The sequence below is a fragment of the Helicoverpa zea genome, chromosome 31 (assembly GCF_022581195.2).
Source record: "Helicoverpa zea isolate HzStark_Cry1AcR chromosome 31, ilHelZeax1.1, whole genome shotgun sequence".
In the NCBI taxonomy this organism is placed as follows: Eukaryota; Metazoa; Arthropoda; class Insecta; order Lepidoptera; family Noctuidae; genus Helicoverpa; species Helicoverpa zea.
This window is the reverse complement of record NC_061482.1, coordinates 10,456,045-10,470,049: the sequence shown is the minus strand read 5'-3', so window position 1 is coordinate 10,470,049 and position 14,005 is coordinate 10,456,045. Positions and strand designations below refer to the sequence as shown.

General features: G+C 35.1%; 2 protein-coding genes across 4 annotated transcripts in view; one reads left to right on the top strand and one right to left on the bottom strand.

The window, feature by feature from the left end:
- Positions 1 to 709: 709 nt before the first annotated feature.
- LOC124645400 (syntaxin-7) lies at positions 710 to 10,859 on the top strand. The gene is made up of 8 exons (XM_047185206.1): positions 710 to 888; positions 1,060 to 1,178; positions 2,270 to 2,339; positions 2,500 to 2,650; positions 6,190 to 6,283; positions 6,567 to 6,697; positions 8,114 to 8,269; positions 8,418 to 10,859. The coding sequence occupies exons 2-8, from the start codon at positions 1,073 to 1,075 to the stop codon at positions 8,502 to 8,504; spliced, it is 795 nt and encodes a 264-aa protein (XP_047041162.1). The 5' UTR covers positions 710 to 888; positions 1,060 to 1,072; the 3' UTR covers positions 8,505 to 10,859.
- Positions 10,860 to 11,995: 1,136 nt separating this feature from the next.
- LOC124645399 (protein NDRG3) overlaps positions 11,996 to 14,005 on the bottom strand; it is a 75,163-nt gene continuing 73,153 nt past the window's right edge. For all 3 annotated transcript variants that reach the window (XM_047185203.1, XM_047185205.1, XM_047185204.1), the window contains exon 10: positions 11,996 to 13,680. In XM_047185203.1, the coding sequence (XP_047041159.1) occupies positions 13,550 to 13,680 (131 nt within the window). In that variant the 3' untranslated portion in view covers positions 11,996 to 13,549. The remainder of the gene's footprint in view (positions 13,681 to 14,005) is intronic.

Below are 14,005 nucleotides of genomic sequence, written 5' to 3'. Positions count from 1 at the left end.
GGCGGCAAACGACATTCAGCCACACGCTATACACTCCCCCTCGAGCTCATGAGTACGTCCCGCTCATGAACTCGCACGTAGGAAACACTACATAGGTACAGGACAAACATGTTTTCGAGGACTACGGGACGAGGAGGCGTAATGTCCCGGGGATGAAAACGAGTTAGTTCTGACACGTGAAACTTGCCTAAAAGTACCTCAAGTGAATCTAAATTAGCTTTAAGATACGCTAGAGGGCTAACTCTCTTCACAAAAACATAGGGACAGGGACCATCCCGCTTAGGAACGAACCTAGAAGTAATGTTCTTTGCTGCGCTGCTCAGAACATGCAAATTCTAAGAGTACCTAATCACCCATGAACTGAACAAAACGCAATACGTAAGTATGGTCACCGATGGCAACGTAAATACCACAAAATAAAACCTTTAGCTGCATTTTGTTGCGTTCACGATAAATTTATGGTAAAATGTAATCACCGAACAAGTGTATTCGAATTCGTCTGTAATTTATGTGATTCTTCCATTATAGTTACGGACGATGCGACCGTCGAGGTTGGATACAAATAATTATAAAATTGTTTTATTCGTGAAGGGATCATTCGAGGGTTCATTCATGGGATACATCTTTTGAGGGTTGACGCGGTTGACGTGACTCCTGACATTTGTCAATAAATGACACTGACAGTAATAAATTGTTCGACTCTGTGGTCTATTCAATGACTGTTGGCTGCGCCTATCAAACTATCAAACGACAAGTTGGTTGATTTTTCTTGTGTGCTTCTTCGCGGAAACTGCGGAAAGAGATCCAGTGGAGTCGAGTACTCAAAAAGTAGTTTCAGATATATTGCGCTCAACGTTGATTGTATCGTATTAAGTGTTATCCAAACAGGTAGGATAGTGATCTTGTAGGTGTAACTGTTTTTGCTTTGAGTAAAACGGCGTACGTCACAATTTCATAATAATAGTCTAACTTGATTAGTCTCAAAGCGAAATAATCTTTTTGTACGTTGTTCTTATGGTTGAGTAGTGGTGGCTGCTTATTTGTGCGTCATTGTTATAGGAAGAGCATCAGAATGGAGTCGTCATATCAAGGAGGTGTAACTTTTGAGGATCCTGGTAGCAATTTCCAGCGGCTCACTCAAACTATCGCCAGTAACATCAAGAAAATATCACAAAATGGTTTGTTTTTCTAGCGTTTAATAATATATCAACACCTTGCTATACCTTATCACTAAAATTATCTTTTTACATGTCATTTGTTTATTCTTTGTCTCACATGTATTATTGTCTCAAAGTCATTTGAGTGCAACATAAATTTGGCATAGTATGTGTAATAATCAGGTATAAACGCATCATAACCATAACTTCTAACAAATATTTATAAGACAGTGACATTTCAATTTTGCCTTTAAAACATGGTCCATTGTAGTAAAATTAAAGGCGCACCTACAATTATAATCTATAATGTTTTTGTAGTCAGAAATGTAAATGCATGAGAACATCATTATTTTGATTTCTGTAAAGGCACATGCATTCTTGTTAATTTTATGATTCCAAAGGCATGCTGAGTTGAATTAGATGGAGGTAAAGATAATCGGGATTTTAGAAGTCATAGATTTAGGATCCAACTACCCTTTGATAGTTTGGCAATGGATAATAGATAACTATATCGTCGTCTTAGAATGAAAACCTCAGAAATGCATTTTTTCTCAATATTTTTTTATTGCATTTCTTGGAAGATAATCGTAAAAAATATTGAATACTAATACTTATCCTGAAAATTTATCTCTTGCACTTAAGAGGCTTTCACTCTTTATTGCATTTCTTGGAAGATAATCGTAAAAAATATCTAATACTAATTCCTTATCCTGAAAATTTATCTCTTGCACTTAAGAGGTTTTCACTCTAAGGCATCGATATGTAGTATGAGTCAAAAAGCCAAAAAACTGCCATTCTAATTTATTTAGAAACCATCCATTTCATTATGTCTATCTATGAAAAAAAATAAGGGTATAACACAATGTTGTGAGAATTATTGTCTAGCCAAATAAGTGTACTTTATGAAATAGTAGTTAAAGAAAAGAATACTATAAAAACTATGAAATACTAGTTGTTGCCTATACCATAGTTATTTAGGCATGAAACTGTAATAATCTGACTATTTAGTTCTTAACATATGTAAAAACTGAATCATACTCTCATTTTCGCTATGGATTTAATTAAGAAGATATTAAAAAAGTTTCTTGTAATGTATGTGTTTCTGTCGGCAGTGTCTTCCATGTCAAAGATGGTCAATCAGCTGCAGACTCCTCAGGACTCTCAGGAGCTCCGGAACCAACTGTAAGAGATACTTGATACACTAATATACAGCATGAAATATTAAATGTACTCTAATTTCCTGAAGTTTCTGGTACCTTTAGTAATGCTAGTTGATATAATTACACCTTTCATCGGATTTGACATTTGAAAGGACAGGAGGATGATATGATGTATTTTCTAGGCGTCAAATACAAAACTACACGCAGAAGCTGGCCAAGGACACGTCATCACTCATCATGGAGCTGATGAAGCTGCCAGCAGACCAGCCTGCTAACAAACTGACGAGGGAGCGCCTCAGTGATGAATACATGATCACGCTCAACTCCTTCCAGGTTTGTAGTACTACTGTATTTTCTGTTGGGTATTTTTTTTTTGCTTGCGATATAGTTCTGTTCTTAATTTTCCATCTTAAAAACAAGGTAGGTTGTCATTCTATTAGAGGCAACAGTTTATCTGTTAGACTATTTGTTTGATTGATAGGAAATTGTATTATCTCTGCTTGCTAAATGCTACGTTTTACTTGTATTCAAGCTAGTTAAAGATACTAGAGTAAATTGACTAGTACCTAATGTATCTATTGTTTTAAATGTAACTTCATTGCTGAGCAAAACTTGCGACAATTTCTACCTTCTATAATAAACCATCCAAGTGAACTCAAAATAATGGGAGCCAGTGTTTATCCAATTCTTGACATTATGTTTCATTGTTCAAGTTAGTACTAATGACGTAGTTTTAATGTTATTGTTATGGAACTTAGTTCCTGTTACAGTAATGAACCATTTAATAAGTCAATAATAGTAAAGGCATAAGACCTTTTGTTATCCATATTTATACATTGTAGTCGTATCTGATCTGGGGCTCAATTCTGCGAATTTAATAATGTGTCAGTTGAATATCAATTGAATCTCAATAGCAGTTTTAACCTTAGCGGGCATTCTGCTAACAATAAAAACCAATCGTATTCAGTTGGATATCAATCGTATGTCGCTTAAATAAAATTAGCAGAATCGAGCCCCTGTCCTTTATTTTACGCATTTTTACTGACGTTTGTTAGTTTCTCTAAAACTGGAGAAATGCAGAGCCTTTTTTTTCTCCCAAAATATTAATTGCACTTTGCAAGCTTATGAAATGATTCTATTTTGCTTCCAAGTTAATTTAATAGTACAGAGTTTTATTAGTCAGCCAGTGTCATAAGTCATAACTACTATAGTTCGGCCATTCAGAGAATGCGTTCCTGACACGTCGCGATTGAACTGACGACGTAACTTTGCAATGGCGTTGCAGTTACGATAAAAATATTTTTGCTGGTTGTTTACCGTTTTAACAATTGAGGAGCATTAAAACAACATTATTATATCAATAATCAATGAATGTTATAATTTTGTGCCAAACTGAGTGTCAAATAACTTGGTAAACAATATTTTTCTAAATCTATACTGCGCTATTACAAGGTTATGTCAGCGGTTTATATTTTGTAGTGCTGTGCTAAAAATAACAGGCAAGTATCGTAATCTGTTCTTATACAGTTATAATATAAAATAATACGTTTTGATTTTCTTTTTAAGAATTGGAAAATAATGGACTATAAGACTTAATTATAACGTTTATGAAATATAAAAATAAAACTATGACCAAACCGCATTTTTATACTTAGATTAAAAATGGTAACCCCAAATGGCGTTATGGGCCGCCATTTTGTGACGCTAAAACAGTCGTCCGTTGTCGTTTCGTGCGCATAGACCACGTTTTTCAAGTGTTTTCGATCTGTTTTTATTTGATTACCCGGCTTTTGTTAGACCGAGATATCAGGATTGATTCTGTTATTGATAATAATATAATTATACATGTAGGCGAAGATGATGATGAAGACACCACCTCCTCAAGCAAATCGGAGTCTGATTAATATTCTGTTCGCACATTCAATTCAATGTACTTGTAACAAAGAATAAATAAAACAATTTTATTATATGAATATTACCTTTTTTTGGTTTCCACTTAAATAACTAAAATATAAAACAAATGATTCCGCCAATTTAAAACGAAAATAATCTTAAAATAATGCGGCGGTTCATTTTGAAGGAACGGTAACGAACTCAGTGTTATGTTGTGCCCATCACTAGTCGTGACTAACTGATAGGTGTCAGGAACGCATTCTCTGAACGGCCGAAGTATAATACAACATGATGTCTATTTTCATTTTAACTGTGACTAAGAATAACGATACAAGATACTATAGTTCTTACATTAAGTCAAAGTCAAATCATTTATTTCATTTAGGCCTTTACAAGCAAGGTATAACTCTAGTTGCCGATTCCAAAATTGGACAACGGATAAGGAATTAGAGTAGGTATGTGCTTACATTTTGTTGCATGGCTTATTTCATAAGAACTTCTTCCACAAACTTGTGGCGAATCTTTTAATTATTCCATGGAGGTTAATTGAGGTCAATATGATACGATGATCTTTATAATAACACTAGCTTCCGCCCGCGGCTTCGCCCGCGTGGAGTCGGTTATACCGCGTTTCCAAGAGTACTCTTCAAAAGTCCGCGATAAAAACCATCCTATGTTCTTTCTCAAGGTCAACTCTATCTCTGTACCAAATCTTATTAAAATCAGTTCAGTGGTTTAGACGTGAAAGCGTAACAGACAGACATTTGCTTTCGCATTTATAATATTAGTAGGGATTACAGACTTGCGTACATTACTTTTTACAATTAATAATACAAATTATTGTTATTCAGATATAAAGGGTAGCTTTAAAAGTAAGGTAGACAAGCCACATTTGTTTAGAAACTTTATATTCGTTAATATTTTAATGAATAATCTGGCATTTGGCTCGTAACCAGAAAAAAACAATAGGTAGGTGTATGTTGTTATTTTATTGAATAATTTAGTACCTACTATACATATATACATATATATTGATACAAAATTAAATGATGCATAACAGACTTCTATGCAAGGAATGCGAGTGTCTTGACACAGTAGCAGTAGTGTTCATAAGACAAACAAATATTTGTTATTTCAGAAATGAAAGAATGTCTTTTTCGTGGAATTATCTTTATACCGAAGCTAGCATTGACCCAGGTTACACCGTCAACTCGGAATTGCGCATTGTCAATTCTTTGGGATGATATTTGTAAATAAGTACAAAAATGCAGGCGATTGTCCGTCACTCTGTACAAAATTTCTGAGAATAGAGATTACGTACGAGAAGTTACAACTATATAATAGCGAATTGTAAAAAGTTTTCAAGACTAATCAGTAATCGTTAGCATTAGGAGTTATTACTAGTCAAGCAACTTATATGAATGATGCAATGAGTCTTTGATATACATAATATAATTAGTAATTTAAATACGGATTTAGTTAAATTAGCAACATTTTCCAACGAATGTAGCTTTTTATATTTTATAATGAATCATTATTAATTATTAGTTGATAACAAATGTCGATAAAACTTTATCCAATGATAAAAATGAAATGTGTGAGCGTCAGGTTCGTATGTACTTATGTATGTGATGAATATTGTTTGACATTGAAAATAGTCAATAACTGTTCATTCTATGATTACTATGATTAGTGACTCATGTCCTACATAATTTCTTTTTGTCTATGCGTCAAAGTTAATTTATTCCAATGAGGAAACTTATAATGCCTGTATACTTTTCACTACAATTTACCTACTTTAGTTTACTTAGTTGAATACGTTCGGTCAAACATGATAGTTTATTCTCAAATCTTAATGGGCCTGGAAGCCTCATACAAAATGCTAGAAGGAAATATCAGTCTTTGCTTAAAAGCGTTGTTTTGAAATATAATTTTCTCTTACGTCTTTACTAAAATCCGGATTGCTTTGTATTTGCCAGGCGACACAAAGACTGGCGGCGCAGAAAACCAAAGAAGATGTGAAGAAGGCTAAAGCGCAGTCTGTGACCATCAAGGACCCCTTTGCAATGGGTAGTAAGTATAAGTCAATCATCTTTTGAAAAAACCTCGTGTTCATATTCATTAAACAAAACTCTCAAGATTTATGTTAGGTGACATCTCGCCCACGTTCAATCTGGCCCGAGGGCGAGATGTATCTTTTGGCCAGGTCGGATTCGACCGGATGCATATTCATGACTGGGCCAGTTGTCCCCAAGGCATTTGTTATGCAGGGTCCACGTAAACTTCTATTTCGATGATATCTATACAGTAGACTAACAGAAGGGATGTTAACCAACTTTCCATGTTCTTATTTCAGGTAGTGGCAACAACAAAGAACTGTTGGAGATGGGTGAGCCAAACCTGCGGAAACAGGAGCAGCTCACGATGCAGACGGAACGGTCACTCATCGAGCTTGAAGAGCGGGAGAGAGATATACGACAACTTGAGGTAAATCACGTTGACTAACGCTGGATTCCTAAAACCTATCCGCTGACTTGCGATTAGAGATTGCGTTTTGATATAAGCTTCATATAAATTGTATCAGATATCAATCTCTAATCGCTAAACATATAAATAGGATAGTTTTTGACTCTTTTTTTGATGGTAACATAGTAATCCCTATTACTTCGTCGAATATTATTAGATCTTAACAGGCAGCAATGGATTGAGTTTAAAGTACCTTAATTTATTGTAATGTGGTATGCTGAATTAAGCCAGTTATATCGAGCAACCAAACCCAATATCAATTGCCACGATTTTGCCTGATGTAAAATGAACCAAATAGTAAACACACGTTAATTACTGCTGAATATTTTAAAATCCAAATGGAATGCTTATCACAGAACGAATTAGCAACATGATCGTTCGTAACGGAATAAATCGATAAGATGTAATAAATCACAATGTTATAGCTTTATTTTATACCTACTTATTAGTTTAAAATTTTTAATGTAATGGTAATTTATCGGAAAATAGTTTTACTCGACATATCCTTGAACAATTGTGGTCAAACAAGTAAAACAAAGTACATCAATGTCTACCCAATTCGCAATTAAATCGTTTAATCAAGCATTTTACATTTAAAAACTCGAAGAGGAAAAAGGAAAAAATGAAAGTTATAGTATATATACAGTTGTTTTTCCTTCTTGTGCATTTTATTCAACATCTGCAGTATTTAGAATTAAAATATTTTTAAACGGTTTTTTTCGAAACGCTTCAAGTAATCATTGTTCTTGGAACAGGACATGAAAATGTACCTCGAAAACAAGCGTTAATAACAATTATTATCTGTAACCCGACCTCGGAAACTTAAGCAGATATAAGATTTCCATCATACAATTGTAAATGAGGTTTAGATTAGGTCTGGTTTAGTAACAATAACTATTTGAACATAATATTTTGATGAGTACCATATTTTATTATGCCTGGCCTAGGCATATTAATAACTAAACGTAGTAATAGACACTCCATATTTTTCAATGTGTATTGATAAATTATCATCAACTGGAGTACATAATAGATGTACTATACCGCCTATGCGTCCATAGTCAGTTCGAACACAATATGATCTATGATACGGCTGTGTATTGTTGTAACTAAAAAAATTGCATACCTATTAGCACCATGTGTTTTGGCAGAAGATTGAAATGTAGGTACTACAAAAACTTAAACATCTGTTTTACACTTGTCTAAAAAAATGTCGCTGCAAAATGAACCATATGTCAAAAGTTAAAGTTAAGTGTTAAAAGTTTTTGTGGTAAGACAGTTAATGTCTAGCACAAGAGTCAGGTCTTCACAAATATTGTAGGTACAATCGATATAATCTAATAAACAATTATTTATTTTAATAATATATCTTTGTAGGGCGACATAATGGATGTGAACCAGATCTTCAAAGAGTTGGGCACGATGATCCACTCGCAAGGCGAAGTCGTGGACTCGATTGAGTCCAATGTGGAGTATGCCGCTGAAAACGTGGAAGCCGGCACACAGGAGCTGCGACAGGCTGCCAATTACAAGGTAACAATGCTCACTAATTATGATACAAAATGTTTGCAAGAAGTTTAACAATTTATCTTCTGTTTACTTCCTCTTACGAAGAATATTTTCTTTAAAAAAATATACGTCTCGTTCCTCTTTTACTAATTCTACTTGTTTTTGTTTTCAGAACAAACTGAGGAAGAAGAAGGTGTACCTGTTCCTGGCTCTAATCATAGTTGTGTCGATCATACTTATCATCATATTCCACCGTTGAACATCCGAGCCACCCGGTTACCACTACATACCACAAGCAAGGCGATAGCAACTTACTCACAATATTGCTTATTCAAAAGTTCGACATAAGTTTCACTTATAAATAGGTCATGTATGCTAGCGATTGTATATAAATCATTTATCCCATCTGTAAAGGCTTTTTAAATCCATTGGAACAATGCATTAGGAGTTATATCATGTATTTTATATGTATATTCTGTAAGTCATTCGTAATTGTTTGCAAGTTTGCTTTTAGTCTAATCGGCGAAGTGTAAAAAATCATTGTTGCGTTTCTGCGAAAGTTTCACGAACGATAGAGGCGATGAAGTGCTTATGTTACCGGCAATCTGTATAAAATACCTAAAACGTTTAATGTATGGAATATTATTAAAAACACCTTCCCTAGACATTTTTTGGATATAAATATCTAAGTTATACAGATTGCACATAACACTTACACATCAAATGGGGCTTTGTGCTATGTGGCGGAAAACTTTCGCTTTTCGGGAACTACTTACGCACCTAGATAAAAAGTAGACTGTAACCGTCTTACCACAAAAACTTTTAAACGTCAGTTTAAGACTTGTCTAAAAAAATGTCAAATTATGACGTTGACATAAGGTTCATTTTGGAGACACATTTTTTTAGACAAGTGTAAAACAGTTGTTAAAGTTTTTGTAGTAAGGCCATAATAGTTCAAGCCCCTCAAATCCAGCGATGTAGGCTGTGCGCTCCGTCAGTCAGTCAGGAAAAATAATGTTATATCCATAAATTATATGTTAGAAGATGCATTACGGGTTGTCATAGTAACGGTTTGTTTTTAGTAATTCTTGTGTGCTTAAAACCTTGCATTACTTTTGTCAAGGTCGCTGCAACCAATACAGAGCGCAAGAGCTCGCTATATTTACAAATTGCTACAGTTAAAAAACTTTATGGAATATGTAGGTGACAGACAATATTTACTATTATGCTGCTATGTCTATAACCGGTATATAAACGTTATAGTCCTCTAATATACGCAAGTTCTACAGTAGATAAACGATCTATAAAACATAAGAGATATATGCTTAATCGATTCCCCAGGTGATTGACGTATTTTTAGGGTTAGCGTAATGCATACCTACTTAAAATAAGTTATATTATAAATGTTACTTTATTTTACATTTTTATTCCTTAATATAATTACAAACGTAAATATGGGTATAGTGGTGATTAGAGACGGAAAACGTCACAATTAGTAAATAAATGGCAATAAGAACGATCTGCATTACCAACTAGACGGAGCCTGACAACACTTTTTTCTCATTCATGTAACTTTAAAATTAGCCAGTAAGCATACAGTCAAAGATCCAACTTACTTGATTATGTGGCGTGGGTTTCAACAGTGAGAAAACTAGTGTTGTCTGGTTACATTCATTATTGTGTTGTTATACTATAATGATTTAATTATCAGCGAATTATTAATTTAATTAAGGTATTGTAATTTGAGATTATTGCCACCAAAATTTGGACTTTTCTTTAAATATATGTAAGATATAAATCCTTTAATTAGGACCGTGATCATTAACTAGTTTAAGTATTTGCTATAATCTGATCGAAACTGTAATCAATGTCACACTAAAGATATAACCTCAATGGGAGAATAATTTGATATTCTCAGTGTAGCGCATTCATGCCTTGCGATAAAACTGCAATAATCCTTCAAAAGCTTGCATGAACTACTGTAGATATGAATTTCAAATAAGTTTTTCTTTGAAAACAATGTGAATGTTCTGCATTTCTAAGGCAATGCTTGAATTTAACTGGTCGGTGCTGCCAGCGCCTGCACACTAGTTAGTTTAGGCACTTGACAATATAGAAGTAGCCATAATATTGGCAGACTGGTGGTATAGTTATCGGCACGGATAATGAGCTCTAGGCGGAAGAGTGGGGATGGCTTTGCGCACTGTACACTTATGGCAATAAACCAATAAATCGCTTCTGCGCAGGTGAAGGTCAGGGCTCGATATCCTTGCCGATGATTATACGCTTTTTACTTAGGGTGCACATATACGTTAGTCACCAAATATTTATTATAAAGCGTCACAGGTCCATTCATTAGACACCAAATTCTAATTTTGAAATCATTGGCAATATATTACAAGCTATAACTTCATCGTATATTTATAAATAAGTCTTTACGTCATTCGCTTAAGATATTAATATGCTTACTATAAGTATTCGTGTATAGATAGTTAGTTGAAAATTTCAATGTATTATATTTAAATGTAAAGTTGTCTATGTTTTATATTAAACACAATTTGTTGATATATTTACTTTAATATAAATATGTATAAAATAAAAAATAAATAACGAATTTTTGTTTTATTTCAGTAATAAGTATTTTGTTAACTTGAGTTATTTTATACCGGAAGCTGTTCGTCACGGCTTCGTCCACCTCCCATGCCTGGATACAACAATGCCTACGCCACTCGGGGATAGTGTTCCTAACAGTGAAAGAATGTTCAAATCATTCTAGTATTTTAATAAATTAGGTAATCGTTTCTAACTTGAAAAACCGGCCAAGTGCGAGTCGGAATGGGGCACGAAGGGTTCCGTACCATTATTTAGAAAATGAGCTTAAGAATCACGTTTGTTATATGGGAGCCCCCCAAAATATTTATTTTATTCTAGTTTTCAGTATTTGTTGTTATAGCGGCAACTGATATACTTCATCTGTGAACATTTCAACTCTCTGTCACGGTTCATGAGATACAGCCTGGTGACAGACGGACGGACAGAGGAGCGAAAACAATAGGGTCCCGATTTACCCTTTGGATACGGAACCCTACAAAAGTTCATTACTAAGCCCACTCCTTGGAATAGTGCACCTATATTTATAGATTCATCATCACCTAAGCCTTAATCAGAGAGAGTCTGCTAACAGAGATAGATGGCGGGAGATCGTGAAAAAAGCTGTGTCCGCCTCTAATGTGGACGCCTCAACGTGGCCACGACCGCTCTGCCAAGAACTAATCGACAGAGAGGAAGAAGCCTTTCTCAACTATGTTGGGTAGTCCGCTTTCAGTCTTATTGGACGCAGCTGAGTACCAGTGTAGTCTATAAGAAGCGAGTGCCTATCTGTATCCAGTTAGCCGGGTAGTTCAATATCCCTTAGTAAGACTGGTTGTCAGACTTTGTGGCTTCTGATTACCCGTAACGACTGCCGAAGATGTTAAAATGATGGCCGGAACCTAAATTTTATCGTACTTTCCAAATTGGAAGAACTACATAGTTATAACAAGATAGCCCATCCACGGACTTTATGCTAAATCTGTGGTAACTACCGTCAATCGTCGTGGTGATGTTGACCACAGAAGTAGCGATCCAACACATGTTATTTTTTTTCTTCAAAATAAAATGGTTCTTGTTAAAGTGAACTTGAACCACTCTGCCATGTAATTCCAGGTTAACGGGTATTATTTTGATATGAATGAAATGAAATGCAAAATCTTTACAAAATCACTTTTAATAGACCCATAATAAATTCACACAAATATCATGGTGAACAAAAATGATCTAAATAGAACATCTTCTAGGAACGAAATAATGTTGTAATTATTGTTATCTATAAACTAAATAATTATGAATAAATTGTACGACTACAAAGCTTATAGGCGACCTCGAGTGTGACGCATGCGCGTGCAGTGGTCTGCGTGCGTCTCCCGCGCCGCGCAAACAGATCTACGGCTCAGCTACTCATCGCGATTCTAACTAGTAAGAGAATTCTTTTAACATCATTAACTGTTTTGAATAATCTAGTTATGTGTGGCCGTCCTCTTAACAGTCATTCAATGCAATCGGCTGGCAACCACGTCAGACTAATTACTAAACGGATACAATAAACTTTCACAATCTTCAAGTAGAGGCATTCGGCCAAAATATTAGTAAAATATCTACCTGTGTGTATTCATCTAATAGCCACAAAATATGATTTACTATTAAATAGAAGTGTATATGATAGGCGCATATTCTGATTCACAATGATTTAACTTCACGCCACAGTCGTAATCTCTTCTCTCTGATTTAAACGCAATCATCTCCTTTTTCTAGTAATATATATGTAAAATTACAAATATTTAATACTAAGTATAAATACTTATTCGTTTAACAAAAATCTTGTTAAGCAGTTGCACGTACCCACATATATCTAATAGGTACCTAGTTATTGTTCTACAACATTGTTTAGGTGAACTACTAAAAGCCGTGATAGACTACTCTCATTTTTTTTATAAGGTAAAGTTACTAAAACTATAAAAATAAATAATTAAAAATAATTAAATAATACTGATTCAACAAGATCAACATAATTATACACAAAAAATTATACATTAAAAATAATCATTTCACAAAATTTATGCAGTATTAGGCATTTAAAACGAAGCTAAAAATTCTTCCAAAACGACTGTCAAATGATCGACTTCAAAAACTATCTTGGTCTTAGCATAGCACCCAGCGACGTGACCGCGCGTCGCCCTCACACCACCCCTCGTGTTCAATTTATTACTAAATTACAAAATAACCACGCTAACTAACACTTACACAGTCGTGTAAATAAATACGATATACAGATAAGTGTGACGTTAGCCTAACTGAATGATATAACGCTCGATAGTGGTATATTATATTAATGTATAATATCAGTGGGTTCTAATAAAATTCTCCTTAAATAATAAATGATATAACTTCAACAGTGCGACTCACATTTTGTGAGGAACTTAGCTAGATGTTCCTGTATGCTCGTGCTCCCTCGACCTGTGATACCTGACTGCAACAGGTCCGATAGTAAGAGTCGAATGTGCCTGCACACAATCATTTATGCGGGTACATTCGAACGTTACTTGCTGATATAGAGCTCACTACAAATGACTTTACCCATCTGCAGCCATTTGATGCATCTTGCATGTTTACATTCTGATTTGCGCAGTGACTGCAAGCGAAGTTCGAGGGATAAAAGTTATTTGACGTAAGCTGTGAGGGAGTAGGGAGTGCGTGAGGGTTGTCAGTTTAGCAGACAACGGCCTCTGAGATGGGGTTCTCGGTGATACGAATGACGGGCGAGTGGCGGCACGCGCGGCGACGACCCCCGTCTGACAGTCGCCGGAATGCTGTGATCTTGGTCGGCGACAGCGGTGCCACTGAAACATAAATATCAATTAGTGTGGCCGTTCCCCCGTGTGGCCAAACCACAAGCAAACTGTATACGATTAATCACGCTTGAAAATGTACTGATGTAGGTAACTGTGCAGTGGAACTGCTAGACATTAAGAAACAAAAAGGTTGAAATCACATTATGAACAAACAAAAACATAAGGAGCAGGTCGCGCCATGTAACTATAACGAAAACCAAACCATAATCAGCCAATCATATTGATGCCAATTGGTCAAATCTTCCACTTGATGGCTTGGGCAGTATTCAAACTAAGAGTGCTGTAGCGAGAGTTGTTCCTATTCAAACTATGC